We start from the raw sequence: 20,527 nt of genomic DNA on the forward strand, positions 1-20,527 counted from the left end.
CGCGTACTTGGAGATTGATTGATCAGGATGGTCATATGTCGTAGTGTACAGTTTTGCCAGTTGTTAAATAACAACAGTTTGTTCAGGAAGTATTCACATGGTTTGTATTCATTAAATTTAATGATATAGTATTTGCAAATCCTTTGATTTCACGTATACAAATGGAAGACTTTGTTCAGGGACAGAAACATGGGTTGGAGTCACACAGCAGAGGATATGACTCAGTCCATGATGTAATGTTTGGCAATAGTTCTACCCAAATTCACTCCAAACAGGTACAAGTCAAGAAACAATGTGAAAAGTCCAAAACTAAGGCAAGCCAACAAAGTTGTTGTACATTTTATGTTGATGGACAAATCGTAATGTCAGTTACTGTAATGTAAGTTACCATCTTTCTTTAGCCCTGCCTCCCTGTCCTCAATCCACTTTGATTCTTGGTATTACCTTTGATAACATTTGGATGTTGGTAGTTCACCGTGTCATTCGAAAGTTTGTACTATTGTCCACTTGAAACTTTTCAAACAAAGAAGTGTTTTTTTTTTGATGCGTCTTCTTTTCATAATGTAAGTTACCATGACTTGCACCCCTGCCACATGCCCATCTTTGGGAATTCTAATGCAGCCACCATATGGTCTGGTAAGCCTGGCCTGTGTGCAGACAGGTGTAACATACTGAAAATGTGAGCAAAATGAATCGTCTGAAATGGCTTAAAATGTAACATAAGTTACCATGGAATTGCCCTTTTGCTTTATTCATTTTTCCTTTCCCTTTGTCATTTATTTTTGTTTCTATCATGTCCTGTTATTCATGCAATGTTTTCTTTATTTCTATGTTTAATTTCATTTTCCTGGTTTACCTCATTCTTTTTCCATCAGTGTCATTTTGGATGTACCAGTGACTGCACAAACTTTTATGGAACAGCTTCAGGAGCTAAATAACAAGATAAATTTTGCCAAGGAGCAGGCGTTCCGTGACACACTGGCCTGCCGTGATGTTCAAGATGTCCTACTGAAGCTGAAGCTCAAGGTTTGACAACATCATAACAACAGAATGCTAATCTGTTTGAAGCCTCATGCCAATTCCTTCTGTTGTAATATTTTATCAATGGCATGACTCCTTTTGATCTTTGACCCATGTGCAACATGATACACAGTTGTGGCCAAAAATATTGGCAACCTTACACTTTTTTTCAAATGATGCACCATTTCTTCCAGAAAATTGTTGAAATTAAAAAATATTTTGGTATCTGCATATGTATTTCTTTGGTTTGTAGTGCCGCGAAACAACAAAAAAGCTGAATTTTTTTTTCCTAAATCTTAGCTTATTCCACACAGAAATCCTAAAATGACCCAAACAATATTATTGGCACCTTTTAGAAGTTGTTAGAAATAATTAAATTTCAAGCAGGTGATTCTCCTTTACTTTGGAATTGAACTCACCTGTGGTGAGTTGCAGGTGCCTGCAATATAAAAATCACTTGTTCAACCAGTTTGAATGGAGAAAAGGAGTCATTCTGGTGTTTTGTGTCAGTGTGTGTATCACAATGAGCAAGGAGAAAAGGAAGAAAACCAGAGAATTGTCTGAGGAAATCAGACACAAGATTGCAGCCAAGCATGGGCAATTTCATGTCGACAAGTCCATCTCCAGAGACCTTGATGTTCCTGCGTCCACCATACGCAATGTTATCAGCAAGTTTTAGGCCCATGGCACTGTAGCCAACCTCCCTGGGCGTGGCCGCAAGAGAAGACTTGATCGAAGATTGCAGTGAAGGATTGTTCGAATGGTGGAGAAAGCACCTCCATCAACTGCCAAACAGATTCAAGCTGACCTTCAGACACAAGGTATGATGGTTTCAACTCACACCATCCGTCGCCAACACAATGAAAGAGGGTTCTATGGTAGGAGACCCAGGAGGACCCCACTGTTGAGAGAGACATAAGAAAGCCTGACTGGCGTTTGATAAAACGCACCTGAACAAACCAAAATACTTCTGCGAGAATGTTCAGTGGACAGATGAGACCAAACTAGAGCTTTTTTAGGAAAGCACATCATCTCTTTGTTTACAGAAAATAAAATGAAGCTTTCAAAGAAAATAACACCTTCCCCACAGTCAAACATGGAGGAGGTTCAGTGATGTTTTAGGGTTGCTGTACTGCCTCTGACACTGGGTGCCTTTACATGAAATCAGGAGATTACCAAGGAGGCATTTTTGGAGCATAATGTTCAAACTAGTGTCAGAAAGCTGGGTCTCCGTCGAAGATCATGGGTCTTGCAGCAGGACAATGACCCTAAACACACTTCAAAAAGCACCCAGGAGTGGTTCAAGACAAAAGGCTGGACTGTTTTGAAGTGGCCAACAATGAGTCCAGATCTAAACCACATTGAACACCTGTGGGGAGATCTGAAAACAGCAGTTGAGAGAAGGCACCCTTCAAATCTTGGAGAACTGGAGCAGTTTGTACAAGAAGAGTGGGACAAACTACCAGTGGAGGTGTAGGAAGCTCATTCATGGCTATAGGAAGTGCTTGACTGCAGTTATTTTGTCCAAAGGTTGTGATACCAAATATTAAGTCCAGGGTGTCAATTTTTTTCTCAATGCCATTTATTTTTATTTTCTGAATTAAAAGGATTTATGAAGCTCTGAATCAAAAACAAAGGTTCTGTAATATAAACAGTGAAATATAGAATTGTGGAGATCAAATACTTTTGTCAATTTCAACTTGGTTTTCGAGAAAATTGTGAGTTATTTGAAAAAAGTGCGAGGGTGCCAATATTTTTGGCCATGACAGTAAACCTTTCCCCCAACAAATATTTCCCCCTTTTGCTCTGATGAAGAGCTAAGCTCAAAATGTCAGCCCCATTTAATTTCCCACTTCACTGCACATACTTTTATCAACCTTTTATTTGGGCTGGCAGGAATGCCAAGAGGTGTGCACACTCACCTCTGAGCTGTCTCGCCTTTGTTCAAATCTCCATCCAGCTATAAGCTGTCATCGTGGTGTTTCTTAGGTCGAGGCAGCATTGTGTGTGCTGTCCCTTGGATAGAAGCTAAAATGGGCATCCTGCCTACCAGCATTAGTTTCTCCTCCTCCACTTCCCTTTATAAGGGGTGAGGTCCAATGGCACCAAGCTTCTGCCCTGCCTCAGCCATGATACTCCTCCACTTACTTCTGTCCTCAGCCAACTCTCTCCACTCTCCAACCACTCCCACCTCGCTGATGTCCCTCCTCACACAATATTCCCATCTCAACTGTGGTTTACCTCTTTTTTTTTCCTCCTGCCTTGCTCCCTCAACCCATCCACTCTCTTAGCCATTCTCTCTTTCCCCATCCACACCATGTGCCCAACCGACCTCAGCCGGCATTTCACCAATCTCCCTGTCAAGCTCATCTGCACACCAATCTTCTCCTTCAGTTAATCCATCCTCCTATCCACCCTCTTCACTCTTGCAATCCTCCTGACCCAGTTGTTCTCACAAACGTGGCCTCTGTTGTTGTCTCTCTGTCGGTGCCACAGTTTCCAGACCGTAAAGGTAGGCCGGCATTACACACAACATCAGAACCTTCCTTTTCAATTTCTTTGAAATCTTTGTCTGTCTTACTCCCTCCACGCATCCCCACCCACCTGAATCCTCATCCGCACCGCTACCTCGGACTTGCATCCCCGGTCACTCTTCCTCCCAGATACTCAAACCTAATTCCCTGTCTGATCTCCTTCCCTTCTAACCTGATGTTCATTTATTTTTTTCTGCTACCTGACCCACATCGTCTTGGTCTTCTCCATACTCATCTTCAGCCCATGTTTCTCATATGCCTCCTTCCACTCCCCCAGTACCTCTTGCATCTACCGCCTACTCTCCACCACAACTGCCAGATCATCCACATCCTCCCCAGAATACACCTCATGTTTACGTTCCTGCTTACCAGCTCCACCACCATGATAAAAATTAGCGGGCTGAGAGCACTTCCCCGTCTCAAACTGATGTTCACGCTGAACTCCTCAGACATACCAGGACCAACCAAAACTCTTCCCTTCATTCTCTTGTACATCCCTTCTGGCACTCCTATCCATCTCAGTGTCACCATCACCATTTTTCTCAGGACAGTGTTGTAGGCCTTCTCTAGGTCTACAAATCCCAATGCCATTTCACCTTGCACCTCCAATCTCTTCTCCACCAGCTGTCTCAGCATGAACACCCCATCCATCATCCCCCTACCTTTTCTAAACCCCTGCTGCTCTTCTCCGATCTCCATCTCCACGCTCTTCCTTATCCTCCCACCAGAATCTTCTCCAGCACCTTCATGACATGACTTAGGAGCGTAATGCCCCTGTACTTCAACGGATCTTGAACATCGACCATCCCCTTCCATATCGGCACAATTAACCCTGTCCTCCACGCCACCGGAACTGAACCCTCTATCAGACATACATTCAACAGCCTCTTTGTCCACCTGACTCCAACTTCTCCCACTGTGATTATCTTCTCTGTACACGCCTCATCAATGCATGGCACTCTTCCCTTCTTCCTCCTCTTCAATGCCATATGCACTTGCAACTCCTCTTTCCCCTCTACATAACACGATAGCTCCAGCCTGCCGTTGCTTTCTCCCCCTGGTGCAACAGCTTCCAAAATATTCTTCCCACACCTTTAATACTGCCCCCCCAATCTGTCACAAGCCTCCTGCTCCCATCCTTTATCACTGCCTTCACCCCTCACCCCCCCCTTTCATGTCATTACTATCCTCATCCCTGTCACGAGGCAGCTCATAAACCATACTCTTCCCTGTTGTATCTTCTTCCAACCTGTTGTACACCTCTTTCCCATATCATTCCTCACTTTATATTAGGTGTTGGAGGTTAAATATCCCACGGTGTCCTTCATGAAGCGTAGGCGAGCTATTGCCAGCACCATGGCCAAATTCCTGCTCTAAGCTACAGGAGGCACTGTATCGGCGACACAGCTGCACCCCCAGCAAATGATGCTCTCCACAGCCATGTATCGCAGATTAAAAAATAACTACTTTTTATTATTGATTGGCAATAACATGCCTTTCTGAGACCTGCCAAGCCTGTGAGAGTGTTTCGCTCATTGTGAGGATCTTTATGGAAGGATCCATTAGTTTGTACAAACACTGTATAACTTGAAAATTGTTAAATGTATGTTGATGTGTATGTGCTTGACAATGAAAAACCCAATGGTCATCGACCAAGGAAAGCTTTTCCTCAAGTCAGCCACCACCCTCACACCCTCCCCTCCCTTCCTCCCCCACCTGGTGGTACCACAGAGCAACAGTGCATTGTGGAAGTTGTTTCGGTGTCATTGATGTTATAATTAATAGGGGAATCCATAATTGACAAAGTAGTGCATTGATATGAATTTGCAATAGTGCTAAATACAAATATTAGGAAATGAAATTGAACATTTTTAACTGCAGGACGTTGATCAATCTTACCTGTTGATCTCTGAAAATGGAAATATTTTATCTCCATCACCTTGTATCCTTCACCGCTTTGTGAACAAATTGTCAGTCTTGCTCACCACCTCCTGTGTTCCGAACAGGCGATATCAAAGATTCGAGAGTTCGTGCTACAAAAGATCTATTCTTTTCGGAAGCCAATGACAAACTACCAGGTTGCACAAAATACCTTGCTCAAGTTCAGGTTGGATACCAGGGTTACTCTCCCTCATGTTCAGTTATTCACAAGTTTCAATGTCGTTGTTTGTTTATTTATTAATTCATGCACGCATGCATACCCAGCGCATGCTGTCCTAAATGGAAATTAATTCCGTTCTTGATGTAAACTTGTTTTTGTTTGAAGGTGGGCAGGGATGAAAATGACTGAGTGATGATGTTTATTGCCAGTAATTCTAGATTTGATGTTCCCTGATATGTTTTCCATTGAACTGTTTTCACAAACGAGATACATTTTCATGTGTTTACGTTTCCATCACACACAAAGGTTTTTCTTTGAGTTCCTACTGACGAACGAGAGGCAAGTGGCCAAGGAGGTTCGAGACGAGTACGTGGAAACGATGAGCAAAATTTATTGTAGCTACTTTAAGTCCTACACCATCCGCCTCATGAAACTTCAGGTGGTTGTGGTTCTTGTGAGCTAATGCCTGCCAGTGTGAGTGCTTGCGAGCACCTTGCAGCTTACAAAGTAAAAAAAAAAAAGTGAAAATATTCTGCCTCTGTCTGTTGCAGTTTGAAGACGTTGCAAACAAGGATGATTTGATGGGAGTGGAAGATACAGCTAAAAAAGATATCCTTTGTGTTTTTCATGTGAAATGAGCAAATTTTTGAAATTACTAATGATTTGTTGTTGTTCTTGCATTTCATGGTCAAAAGCAAAATGAAAAATAAGAATATCTACTTTTACATTTTTCTTCTCTGACTCTACAAGAACATTGTTGAGGTTAATTTCATTTGACAAAGTGGATGATCACATGTTGATGATGATTGGACGTAAGCTGATACATCTGTCATTAAGGGGATCGGTCTTTGTACCTTGTTTATGTAATGCAGTGATGTTGGCAGATTGTCAAGCAAATGAGAGGGGATGTGCAAGAGCAGCAGAGCAAGATTTTAGGCCACGTGAGGTGATGCCATCCAGTCCAGTAGCAGAGTTAGAGTCTAGGGTTGAATGAACTTTCTCTACCTTTTCGGGTGAAAAAGACGGAGTTTAGAAAGAGTTGTGTGCAACTGGGTAGGATGCGTACAGCAAGTGAGGGGTTGGGGACTTTGGCATTCGGCCTTCTCGCGAGCAGAGATGGCCGTGGTGCCACTTGAAATGAGTGAAGGAAAGGAGGGAGCATCCTTCAGAGAACAAGGTGCCACCACGTGTTTAACACCAAATGGAAGGACTGACAGAGGAATGATAAATCTCAGAGGTAAACAGGATTTGACATAAATTGGTGAAAGAATGGTTCCATAGACCAGATTAATTGGGGATGAACGAATGCAGGTGATTTGTCAACCTGGGGTTGCACAGACAAATAAGGAAGTGGGTTGGATGATGAGCATATTTGACCAATCTGAGTTGGAGTGGAATGGATTATTGAAAGATCTGATGTTGCAAGACCAGAATAGATTTGGAATTTAAAAAAAAAGGGATCACTGGACCTGTAGCTGATCTGGGCCCTGGCCTAATGTTGTAACCCAGATTTGGTAGCATTCTGTCTGGTGGGTGTGGAAAAGGAGATTTTTAAAGGAATTAATGTCATTTTCCCCAAAGTTGACCAAGTCGGCCATTTTGACACTTCCGGTCAGGTGATTTGCGTGACTTGCGCAATATAATTAACATCCCTACCCGAGCCTAATGTTGCAACCCAGATGTGGTAGCATTCTGACTGGTGGGTCTCGAGAAGAAGATTTTGGAAGGAATTTGCGTGACCGCCATTTTGACACATTTCCTGTCATGTGATCAGCATGGCCTCCACAATTTAACATCAGGATCCTGTCTTAATGTTGTAACCCAAATTTGGTAGCATTCTGACAAGTGTGTCTGAAGAAGATTTTCACCCAAATTGACTAAGTCGGCCATTTTGACCTATTTCAAGTCATGTGACCGGAACGGGCTTTGTGGTTCCTGTTGCCAGGCATGAGAGGAACGTTGCTGCCAAATTTCAGGCCGATCGGCCCAGCGGTTTGGCCAGAGGGGACGGATGGACGGACAGTGCACAATGATAATACCTTATGTGGAATGTAAATTGCAGATAAGCTAAGTATAACTACAAATGTGGATATATACAAGTGAATGCAATTAACTCCCCCCCTCCCCCCCCTTCTTCTTTTCCATTCACTTTGACCGTTGTAAAATCAAAAGGAAGACATCCTACCAATGCTTTCCTGCTTTAGTCTGTCGGGGCTGTCGTAAAATCTAATTTTGCCTCTTGTTGTCTCGATTGGTTGAAATACAGCTGCATGGCAAACCAAAAACCTTAATTTTGTAATAGATTTTTACATTTGACCTCTGCCTAATCTTGAAAACGAATTTGATCGAAAATATTTCTCTTATTCCGTGTATGGGAGGTTTGAAACCACTTTTTTTTTCACAATTCCCCTCTATTGACTCAAATACAAGGGAATGACCTGCAAGGTAAAATGTGTTTTGTCGAGTTTCACCTTTGATCTCTCAAATTGTAATGGGGGCATAAATTATAGGAATAAAAAGTGGTTGGGGTATTACATGATAGTACCTCCCTGCCAAATTTGGGGCCTGGGTGTATTGGATCACAGTACCTCCATGCTTGTTTGGGGTCTGAGTGCTGTTGGGCCTAGGTTGTATACCTCCATGTGAAATTTGAAGAGGATTGGCTCAGAATTGAAGGAATGGTGATCGATTATAATTGTTCGAAAGAGAAGGAAAGAAAGAACCTTCTTAGGTGACATTGCTATCATGGAAGAGAATAGGAAAAACAATACAAGTCCCCACCCTGTAGGAGGGGAAATGTAGTAAAAGTGGAGATTCACAATTTGCCGCCAGTGAGAGTTGGCCTTAATTGCCATACGCTTCTTCTCAATGCCATCGCTCAAGAACCGGAACACAATTTTCACTCTAGGGAACCGTGGTGCAGTCATCACTGCTGATCTTGAGGCGCCGATCATCGTGCCTCATGCTGCCCAAAAGAGTGACACAAAGGTGGGTTCCAGGGCTTCCTCCTCAAAACGTCATATGTAGCAGATTGTATAATTGTGTGTTCCTGTTGTGCACAACATGGCCATTGCTTTGATTGGGATGTATTAAAACTATTGACTGCTGTCATTTGTAATATTTTTTTCAGCACTCTTTCGAGAGCCTCTTCCGGAGCCAGCACTATGCCCTGGTGGATAACTGCTGCCGAGAGTTCCTCTTTCTGTGTGATTTCTTCATGGTCTCTGGGAACCCTGCTTTGGATCTTTTCAACTCGGTGCTGGGCAGATCTCTTAACATGTTTATTGTGAGCTTCTCTTCATATCTTCATTATCCTATCCTTCCTTCCTTTTGAAAAGATGCTTAACTAAACAAGTAGTGCTTTCGTCATTACTTTACACGACATCGTTGACTGTGGTAAATATGTTTTTTAGCTTATCTGGAATTGAAATAGCAGAAAAGGTTTTGTGATTGCGCTCTGTCCGTGCGTCTCCTATTTCGACTTCTCCGACCAAACCGCTGAGCTAATCTAGCTGAAATTTGGCAGCAATGTTCTGCTCCTGACTGGTAGGTAACAGGGCTTGTGCAGGTCACGTGACTTTAAGTAGGTCAAAATGGCTGACTTAGTAAATTTCTTCAAAAATCTTATTCTCCAGATTCACCAGTCAGTTTGCTATCAAATTTGGGTTACAATATTAGGCCATGGCCCAGATAAGCTGCAGGTCCAGTGGTTCTGTTTTTGTTTTTGGTTCTGTACAGAAGCATATGGAGACTTATGTGGCTGGTTGTTATGATAGCATTGCCATCTTCCTCTGCATTCACATCATCCTGCGCTTCCAGACCATCATGGCTCGGCGAAGTGTGCCAGCACTGGACAGGTACATAGGTCAGCAAGCTTGCGCTGCTAGCATTCAACAACCATCCAGGTGCTCTTGCATTTACAACTTTCTATGCTCTGCATTGTCCTCCAAAATGGTATTTTTTTTCAGATTTGTCTCTTGATTTTTGTTTGCATGTCATTGTGTCCAGCACCTAAATGTTCCTCCACATTTTCTCAATGCAGATACTGGGATCATTTGCTGCAGCTCCTCTGGCCACGATTTGCATACATACTGCAACTAAACATAGAGAGCATCCATACCACAGAGCCACAAAAACTGGGCTCCATCGACACACACCCACACTACGTACGTTACAAGAACACTGAAACTGATGCACTCGCTTGTTGTGCACACCGTTGGTCGTGCAATGAAGAGGTAGAAATGTCGAGTTTTTGTTGTGGCAGATCAGGAAAGTATTTTGTAATGGCAGATATGTTACATTTATGATCAACAATAATTTGTCGAGATACACCCTGTCATCTGGACAAAACAAACAAAAAACAAAAAAAACAAGCAGGGCCTTAATAGTGTGACAGCCTGGATGGTCTGAATTGGCCTAGCCCTTTGTCTGAATGACAGAATCATCATGAACGCCCCATCACACAATGATAACCAAGGAAGGTGTTTAGGTCAAAATTATGTTCTATCAACCATTCCTCCATGATGTCAGCCCAGGAGTGACAATTGGCATTACTTTGAGTAGAAACAGATGTGTTTTGAAATGGGATCCACTGTTGAACTTTCTTCGTGTAATTATATATATATATATATATATATATATATATATATATATATATATATATATATATATATATATATATATATATTACACACAAGACCCACCCACATCTTTCACCTGTGAATGGAGGGAAAAGCCAATCGGTTCTCACCTAATCGAATACGCCCAGGTGGCTAGGATTATTTATATATATATATATATATATATATATATATATATATATATATATATATATATATATATATATATATATATATAATTAACCCCTCCCATGTTACTCCAGCCAAAGTAGCTGCATAAAGCAACCCACGAAAACTTGCACAAGGTAAGTGAAGCGCTGTTTCGAACCCTTCCCAGAGTTCCTCAACAATGATAAAGACGTTCACACATAGCACACACACGACAATCCCAATGCGAGGAACTCCCCTCAGCTACCAGACCGGTTTCATCACTTATTGGTGAATCATCAGCGATAGCGTAGACAGCAATGCATACCACTGAGGCTCTCAATCATGTACCACGTGCAAACGTCAAAAGTATTCAATATGTAAATAAAGAAAGACCGACCACATCTCTCACCTGTCTACGCTGTCGGTGATGATTCGCCAATAAGTGATGAAACCGGTCCGGTAGCTAAGGGGAGTGTATAGCATTGGGATTGTCGTGTGTGTGTGTGTGTGTGTGTGTGTGTGTGTGTGTGTATGTGTGTGTGTGTGTGTGTGTGTGTGTGTGTGTGTGTGTGTGTGTGTGTGTGTGTGTGTGTGTGTGTGTGTGTGTGTGTGTGCGCGCGCGCTGTGTGTGAACGTCTTTATCGTTGTTGAGGAACTCTGGGAAGGGTTCGAAACAGCGTTTAGCACTTACCTTGTGTAAGTCTTCTTGGGTTGCGTTATGCAGCTACTTTGGCTCGAGGAGCATGGGAGGGATCAATGGTATATGTATGTATATATATATATATGTATGTATATATATATATATATATATATATATATATATATATATATATATATATATATTTGGGCCACTGCAACACAGTTGTCGTCTATTATAATACATTGCATATTCCCACAGGCTTGCTGTGGTGAGTGCAGTAAAATTTTGTATTTACGAGGTATTTTTGTGCAGATTACAAGGAGGTATGCGGAGTTCTCATCTGCAATTGTAAGCATCAACCAGACTTTCCCGAAGGACCGAGTCCACAACCTGCTCGGACAGTTGCAGGTATTGATTGTTGCTCTAATTTACTTTTTTTTTCAGTTTTTATAATTCCTGCCATTGACACCCCTTTTGCTTCTCATATCCCATCCCAATACACGAGGTCATGTTGAAAAGTCATGCCTCCTATTTGCATTCTCCAAAACAGGTAAAGATATTCAAATGAGACAAAGCACATTCTGTACATAAGTTCTTCTCGCCACTGGATGCGAATTTTCATGATTCTGGTACGATGTTTCAGTGCTACGTAAAGTTGGTGACCCGAGTCGCAACATATTGTGAATTGACTCAAGACTTGTACAAATGGATTTCAAATTCAACTTGCGACTTGAGCTTAATGACTTGTTGACAATGGTCAAAAAATATTAATTGAAGAAACCTTTAATTGAAATAGGGTTTGGGTTTGTTTTCCGTCGTGGGCATGCACAGTTTGGTTATGACGTACACCGTGTACACGTGCATTGCAGCACTCATGGCCACCGGGTCGCATACTGTTCCTTATTTTCCACGTTCGGTCCAAGTGGGGTGACAAAGCCCAACATCATCAAGGTGCACTACCTTTTACATTGCACCAATTAGCCTTGTGTCTGGTGTTGGCTTCATGTTTAGGGTGGCGGGCATGGGATCCGAGGGTCCTGAGTTCAAATCCCACTCAGCCGTTGAATTACCAGGTGGAGTTGACTCAACCTGTCATCCTTCCGAGGTCAGCAAAATGAGTATCAGCTTGCTGGGATGATCGAGCCATTCGAATATCCTGTGTTGGGGTGGTGACCCATCCAGCAATTGTGCTCCATAGCCAAGGAGACTGCATTGGCAGCACCAACGCTCTGTACAGAGTATGGTCCCAATGGATTGGATTGGATAGTTAGCCTTGCTTTGAAGAGATTTTGATGACTGAATATGTTTAGTGTTAGTTTCTTAATGAACCAGAAGGGCACTCGGTAGAGCGTATACCTCCGCTACGCAATGCCTGATCCACGAGATCATGTCAGGCCCAATACATTTTTGAAATGCCATGCAATATATTGTTGCGAATTTGTTCCCGCCGGCGTGCTGACGGCCGTGTCACTCGAATCGCGACCACGTCGCCCACCGGACGGACAATTCTGTCGTGACCCTCTCGGAACAACGCCGGGAGCTAGTCATGGGTCGGGGTTTAACCCCACCACAACTGTGCCAATTGCCCCCCATGGGGGGGCTGGGATAGCGTAGTGGGCACAGGTGCGCCCGCATGATGCGGGGGCCGGGGCGCCGTTAGCCGCATGGGCAGTGTTGTGAGCACAGGTGACCCTCGGAAAGGGGCCCGGGAAGCCAGCCTGCCACGTGAGATTTTCAGGGGAGTCGCCAGGGAGGGCACTCCCCGGTGTTTAGGGAGCTGGTAGGCTCGGAGGCAGTGTAGTGCCCAGGGGTGTCATAGCTGGAGAATCGGCAGAGAGTCGTGCCTGCCAAGGGAGCCACACGTCCCAGCCATGAAACCGTGTGAGGGCACGGGAAGAAAATTGGGGGGCGAGGCCCGAAATTGTGAGGACACCAACACGGGCGACGGGAATCTGGGTTGTTAGAACCGATAGCTTAAACGAGAGGTGTTTTTTGAAAGCCCCGGGGTAGTTTAAAGGTTAATGGTTAGGGTAGATTAGGAAATGTACCCCCTCCGCACCATCCATCCCTTCGCTCTCGTTGTGGGCCGCTGGACCCACTTTGTGTTATAGATCGCTGAAGTCTGGGGAGGCCATCCTAAGGCTTGAATTGGACCTCGACGCATGACTCTAGCTCTCCCTCATTCCCCTCCGGGAAGGGAACGTAGGGGTTGGGAGTAGGCTAGTAGACGATAGGTTAGCCGAACAAGGACAGTAAAGGGGGTTAGGGGACGATTTATAGTGGGGAAGAGAGAAAAAAGTTAATTGGGGCTAAATTGGTTTTTACAAATTAAGGGAGTGGGTATAGACAGTGACAGGCAAAGGCGATAGGTTGGGAGGGAGACCGTAGGGTAGGTCCGAGCCCGCCTTCTGAGTGGGCAGCACCACCGCACTCGCTCCACCAACCTCCACTGAAAGGCAAAGGCTGGCCAGCTTCATCTGCTGGTTGTGTTGCTTCAAGGCCTGTGCCGGCCAACTTCCTCGGCAGCTGTCGTTTTGCTGCGAGGCCTGGACCGGCTGGATCGTCTGCAGCTGCTGTGCTTCAAGGCCTGTGCCGGCCAGTTCGTCTGCCGGCTGTGTTTGCCTGCAACGGCCTGGTTCTGCAGGCTTTGTTTGCCTGCTGCCTTTGCCATGCCATGCCCACTGCCCCTGTTCACCAGCCCCGCTCAATTTTGCTTTGCCCCCCCATGTTCATTGCCATGTGCGCCAGGATCGTCGGCAAGCCGCAAGGACTGTCCTGTTGGCAGCTACAACACGGGCCTGCAGTGGCGGCACGTGCGCCGGTTCACCGTTGACTGTTGACTTCTTCTTTTTCCTGCAGAGTCCATTGATCCTGGGCCATGGTTTAGTGTAAAATTTGTAAGTTAAGATGTACTGTAAATATGAGTGCGCCACCGGCATGTCTGTCTAGCGCCGGCAATTTTATTTAAGTCGTTTGAGTGAGTGGGTTTGTTTAGTTAGTTACTCAGCCCTCAGGTTATTTATTTTGGGGACACGAATACCTTGAATGTCGCACTCAGGGATCCTAAGGTAAAACGTACTAGGGGAGAACTACACGTGATGGCACACGAAAATTTTACGACTCGGGACGAGTCTGTAAAAAGGGGAGGGGGTAGTGTTACGGCTGTGGAAATTCGCAAACCACCATTCAGGTCTCGTAGGTGAGATATCTCTTAAGTACATGTGTAGTTTGCCCAAATCCGTTGTCAAGAGGGAATTTATGTGATTCATTCGGGCTGCGATCCTTTGAGATAGCCGTTTTTCTTTTTCTATTATTATTTTAAACGACAAACCTCCCTGTAAACAACAACCACCACCAACTTCGCCACAACGCCAACCGCGCTACAATTACCCTCACAACAACCACCACCATCTTCGCCACTACCCCCGCTGAGGAAAGCCATCCTCCACGATCCACACTACGACGGTTTCCACGTTGGAAACCGTCGAACACAAGGAGGGAAAGAAGAAGGCACAATGATGGCGCGTGGATTTTTCCCGCTTGTTTCTCCGAGGAGTGTGACCGAAGCGGGGTGGGGCAGCTGGCGCCCGATTGGTGGATGCGCGGTGTGACGCAGCCAGAGAGGAGGAACGCCCCTCTTCGAGACCTTTCTTGAAGCGCCTCAGAGGGGCGTGGAGCAAAGAAGCGGGGTGGGGCAGCTGGCGCCCGATTGGTGGATGCGCGGTGTGACGCGGCCAGAGAGGAGGAACGCCCCTCTTCGAGACCTTTCTTGAAGCGCCTCGAAGGGGGGTGGAGCAAAGAACGGGGCGGAGTCCCGCGCTATAAAAAGGGGTGGATCTGCGAAGAGGGGGGTTGTTGTTGTTCCTGCCGAGCCTTTTGATCCTGTGAGCCTGTTCCTGCCGGCCTGTTGATCCCTGCGGAGCCCTTGATCCAGATGAGCCTTGGACCTTTTGGACAAACGACGGTGTGAAAAGAGAGAGAGTGAGAGAGTGAGAGAGAGAGTGCCCACTACGCTATCCCAGCCCTACCACGGCCGACTAGCCCAGTGCCTGGGGTACCCACTCAGCGATACTCACCTTTCGCAGCCACGCTCCCAGCCCGTCAACAGGGCTCCTGCACCCCTCCAAACGGGTTTCGAGCCTACACTCCCACCAACAGCAAAACGACCTCCATTTTGTCAATTTAACTAACCCAGCTAACTCACTCTACACTGACGGGTCCCTTGGGCGGTAGTCACTCCTCGCCCCAATCCCTCATTGCACCATGCATTCCACATTCGCTCCATACACACAGACCCGCTGGCCTCACTCACTCAACATGTCTCCACACAACTCACCAACTCTTCAACACACACACAGCTGAACTCTGCCATCCTTCTGCTTACTACATCCCCTAACTAAATCGTGCTCCCATGTCGTCCCTTAAAATACAGCACGTTCCATTTAACCTACGTAGCTAAGCTACGTCCCCACTACACATTCACAATTTGTCACTGTCCTCAAAATCAAAAATCATTTTTCCAACCTCAATCTGACTACAATCCCTCGAACTAATCCATTCCACGGGCCCCATGAGGACTTACCCCTGCCCCATGGAGCCGGTCTAACTAAGCTAACCCTTCCTCCGAACTAGTGGTATCCTGTACCCAGGAAGGGGGTCTTCCACCCCTTGCCCAGAAATCCTGTTCACCCGAAAGCGAGGCTTTCTAAAAAAAAATTTCCCATCATGCAGCACCAGCGCAGCAACTCACAACCTGCACACCAGCACGGCAATTCACAGCCGCGCACCTTTAGCATGACGTCATGGCAGCTGTTCGCGTCCCTCGTCCCTCTTGGATGGTACCATCCGGCAGGGATTCACCCTCCTGCCGGATTCCAACCATACACGCAGCCATGGCGTCACCCGGCGCATAAAAAAACCACAAGCCCCACGTCTCGAGGGGTTCCACACATGTGCTCTGCCCGTTGGAGCTCAACACACACGCCCGCGTGGAGAACCCGTCCGGTCCAAATCCGTCTACCTGCCTAAACTTTGTCCGTCCGCGGGATCGGCAACATTTACCGCTGGCGTTTCCGGACCGGGTTTCACTCCCGCAAGCAAGCACGTGGCGGCCTCGTGCGTTGCACAGTTCAAGTTACTTTGAACAATTATGAGTACCAAATGTATATGTCTTCAGCCTCATTAACATGTTTTAACTGTGGAGTGTTTGGACATGTGAAAAGGTTTTGTCCAAAAGTTTCTTGTGTAAAGTGTGGTGAAGCAGGTCATAACAACAGTTCACAATGACTGTGAAAAAGATATTATCCCGGTTCCAAAAGTAGAGAATAGAGTAACTCCTAATACCCAGACGCTTCCTGTTGTTTAGGCCTAAGTCACATTTGCTCTACGGTGAGGATATGGCGGCCGTAAGCCCTCTGAATTGACAGAAACATGCGGCGGCCGCAGAAATTCTGCGGTGGCCTCAGGGTGGCCTTAGGCCGTTTGGCTATATTTTACAGGTCGTAAGGTGGCCGTGCAATTATAACGTGGAGTTATAACTTTTTCCATTTTTACATTCGCCGTAGCAATTCAACAAGCCGAAACAAAAGAACTGGTAAAAAAAAATTAACCCTTTCGTTACCGTCCATCTGGCCACACGTTCGGCTTAGGGCCCCCCTGCGGTCACCTTGCGGGCACCTTGCGTCTGCCTTGAAAATTCTATGGCCACCGCAGGAATGCCCTAAGGTCACCGTGCGACATCAAATCAAAGACCATATGGCACCCCCACGTTTTCGGTCTCCACAATTTGTAAATACACCATGCGGCTCCCCGAAAAATAAAAACATATATGACTGCTATATTGTGTGACCGTGGAAATACTGTGGCCGCCGTATAATTGCTAGTGGCCGTAGATTTTGGAGACCCCACGGCCGCCGTGGCAAATGTGACTTAGGCCTTACTCGCACAAGAAGACTCAGGGTTTTACTCCAGTTCCTAATCCTAATAGAAGACAACACATCAGCTTTAGGAGATAATGAAATCCCTCCTGACAACCCAAATGGTTTGGCTGTGGCTGCATGTAGTGTGGAGATGGAGGAGGATCCCGTTGCCGTGACAAAGAAACGAAGAGCATCCGATATTTGTCGTTCCAACACTACCATAAAAAAGGTAGTTTTGATTGAAGAATGTGTAGTTGAGGATGCACTTCAATGTGTTACGCAGGGTTCTCCAAGCTGTATTGATACTTGGGAGAATGATTTGGATTGATTAATGAAGAAAATGATTTTCAAGGATAACTGTGCAACACTGGAAATTTGACGAGTAAAGCAGGTGGTGAGGCTGATGTTGATGGAAAGCTCATAAGCAAGTCGTCACCAGCACTTCCTGCTGAGACCGAGCAGAATGGAGATGTTTCAGTCCTTACTTCCCCTTCATTGATACAAAGTCCCACTCATTATCCTGGTTATTCAACTGAGCCAGTGAATACCAGCTCTCAAGAGCAAGAAACCGAGGTTACTGCTCCGGTTGAACGTACTGAGTACCAGAGTAAAGTTGAGGAACATTCTGGCAAATCTTCAGAGTTGCCAGGACCTGAAATAGTGACTACTCAGACTGATTTATATGACCGAGGTGGGGATGGGTCTGATTTTTCAGAATCAAATGAAGCTGAGGTGACTGAGTTGTCTCAATCTTCATCGTATCAGTCATACATTGCCCCACAACTCATTCTTGCCTTTCTGAATGAAACATATCGACACCGAAATGTGATCATTAAAGATCACTTTCCTGATTTAATTTCATTTGTTCAAGCTGAAAAAGACATCATTAGGAAGCCTGCGGAATTCAAGTTAACAAAGTCACAGTTTCATCATCTTCGAAAGGTTGTTACAAAAGCGGGGACTGAAATTTCTCAGCAACCGCTAAATCCTTTGGATAAACCATGAAAAAGATCATTTTTGGAACCTTAAATATGAACGGCGGAGGTGCAAGTCAACCGCCAGGTTCAAGTGAAAAGTTTGTTTGATCGTAAAAATATAGATGTACTTTTACTCGAGGAAACGCACATAACTGAAGATGTGGAGTATGATTGGTGTCGCCTCTTTAAGGGACAGTGCTCTTTTAGTAATTTGTCTTCTTCTTCTGGTGTGGCCTTTTTATTCAGACCTGGGCTAGTACCTGAATCATGCCACTTCCAAAAGGTTATCAAAGGCCGGTTCATCTCTCGAGAACTGGTCATCAATAATTTCCATTTCACACTATTCAATGTGGATGTGCCCAGTGAGAGTGTAGAACGAAGAGCCTTCTTTTTGTCTTTAATCAGACACTTTCGCTCAATTGATCTCAATGATTGTATTTGCATGGGGGGTGATTTTAATTGTACCTTCGAACCTGTTTTAGACAGAAATACAGCAGAACATCATCCCAAATCCTCTGCCGATTTGTCTAATTTTTTTTTTGGCAATAGGTTTGTTAGATGCATGGAGGCTATGTCACCCCAACGAATCTCAATATACGTGGGGACGTTGGGCTAACGAGAGAGCATCCTTTGCTAGACTTGACCGGTGGTACATAAACTCGCATATCAGGACTGCTGTTTTCTCTCCGGTTCACTTTCCATCCTTATTTTCCGATCATCATCTAGTTACCATGGGCCTCTTTTTCCCTCAACCCTCACATAAAAGTACGTACTGGAAATTCAACACCAATCTTCTTGAAGATACTTTGTTTAAAAAAGGCTTCCATACCTTTTGGGCTATCCAACTCTCAACAAAAGCCTCTTTTTCTTCATTAGAGTTATGGTGGGACAACATAAAAGCACAGATTAGAGTGTTTTGTCAGCATTTTGTTTCAAATGTTACCAATGTTAAAAATACAACGATGGCTCTGTTTGAAGCTGATATCATACAGTTAGAGAGTAAAGTGGCCAGATATGGAAACAGGAGAGACCAAAGGATATTAGTTGAAAAGAGGACCCAATTGTGACAACTGACACAAGAGAAAGCAGCAGGGATGTTAATCAGATGAAGGATAAACAACATCAAGGTTTTAGATACTCCCAGCAAATCCTTTTTCCAAATGGATTTTGTCAACAAATCACAAAAGACCGTTTTTTCTTTGCTTGACTCAAGAGGAAACATTGTTGTTAACTCCAGTGATGTACGGTTGTGCATTATAGATTATTTTTCAAAAATTTATGCAAAACATACTGTTTGTGAACAAACTATGGAACTTTTAACTTCTCACTTTCCTTCCATCACTGAGCCCCAGCGCCTAAGCTTGGACTCACCAATCACATTGCCTGAGATAACGCAGGCCCTTGCTGGATTGAACTCGGGGAAAGCGCCTGGAATTGACGGCTTATCGGCAGAGTTGTTCTTGGCTTTTTGGGACCTTTTGGGCCCTGAGTTATTGAATGTCCTGGAATCATCTTTGGTAAATGGAGAACTGCCTCTAAGTTTTAGAAGAGCGGTGGTGTCTCTTCTCCCAAAGACTGGAGACTTACGCAGTTGAAGAACTTGTAACCGGTCTCAGTATTATGTACGGACTACAAAATATTGTCAAAAGTGTTGGCCAGTCGCTTGAAGACGTTAATTGGTGATCTTGTCCACTCTGATCAGAACTACTGTATCCCGAACAGATCAATTTATGATAATATTTTTTTGATCAGAGATTTGTTGGTGTGTGATTCCATGGAAAAATAATTTGGGATAATATTCCTTGACTTAGAAAAGGCATTTAATAGTGTTGATCATGTGTTTTTGCATTATGTGTTGGAAGCATGTGGTCTTGGTACCAATTTTAGAGCCTATGTATCCTTACTGTACAGCAACATATTTAGTATTTTTAAAATTAATAATGAGCTCGTCTCTCCTATACAAGTACAGAGAGGGGTGAGGCAAGGGTGCCCCATTTCTGGATTATTCTCCTTGGTTATAGAACCACTTCTAATTATATTCAGGAGTAACTGTATCCACAGGGATTCCTTCGATAGTTGTATCAGCTTATGCAGATGATGTCGCTGTGGTCATTAAGAATGACAATGATATCTCTGCATTTGTTAAGTGTTTAAATCTCTTTTGCTTGGCATCTTCGTTGAACTGTAACTGGAACAAGAGTAAAGCCTTATGGGTTTCCAGTCTTAAAAACAATCTGCTGGGGACACGGTTAGTACCACGGGTGCATTTGCCTTCAAAGTTAAAATGGGTGGAAGAGGGAGTCAAATATTTCGTCGTGTTCTTGGGATCCCCACTCTATGTCCTTCAAAATTGGGATGGGATGGTTGAACATGTTAAAAAAGATTAGGACTATGAAAGAGAGCCTTACCCTGCCTTTCCTACAGAGCTAGGGTTCTAATTGTAAATAATCTGGTTGCCTCATCTTTGTGGCATAAGTTTATCTGCCTCCAACCACCGGAAGTGCTACTGAAGGCTGTTTAAAGGCTACTGGTTGATTTTTTTCTGGAGTGATTTTCACTGGTTACAGC

At 44.6% G+C, this 20,527-nt stretch overlaps 1 protein-coding gene across 2 annotated transcripts; it reads left to right on the top strand.

The window, feature by feature from the left end:
• Positions 1-846: 846 nt before the first annotated feature.
• Positions 847-20,192, top strand: LOC147007068 (vacuolar protein sorting-associated protein 52 homolog). 2 transcript variants are annotated; one of them, XM_085867579.1, is made up of 10 exons: positions 847-1,026; positions 5,561-5,661; positions 5,962-6,094; positions 6,207-6,264; positions 8,513-8,643; positions 8,786-8,941; positions 9,394-9,512; positions 9,698-9,821; positions 11,377-11,472; positions 19,306-20,192. In XM_085867579.1, exons 1-10 carry the CDS (start codon positions 913-915, stop codon positions 19,552-19,554), a joined length of 1,281 nt encoding a protein of 426 aa, XP_085723705.1. In that variant the 5' UTR covers positions 847-912; the 3' UTR covers positions 19,555-20,192. The 2 variants fall into 2 exon arrangements, with proteins under 2 accessions (XP_085723705.1, XP_085723706.1); XM_085867580.1 differs by lacking the exon at positions 19,306-20,192 and adding an exon at positions 12,076-12,120 and having other exon boundaries at positions 849-1,026.
• The last annotated feature ends 335 nt before the right edge of the window (positions 20,193-20,527 follow it).

This window comes from Eptatretus burgeri, unplaced genomic scaffold (genome assembly GCF_056783735.1).
Source record: "Eptatretus burgeri isolate ZD-2024b unplaced genomic scaffold, Ebu_testis_v1 Ebu_testis_scaffold_803, whole genome shotgun sequence".
NCBI lineage: Eukaryota > Metazoa > Chordata > Myxini > Myxiniformes > Myxinidae > Eptatretus > Eptatretus burgeri.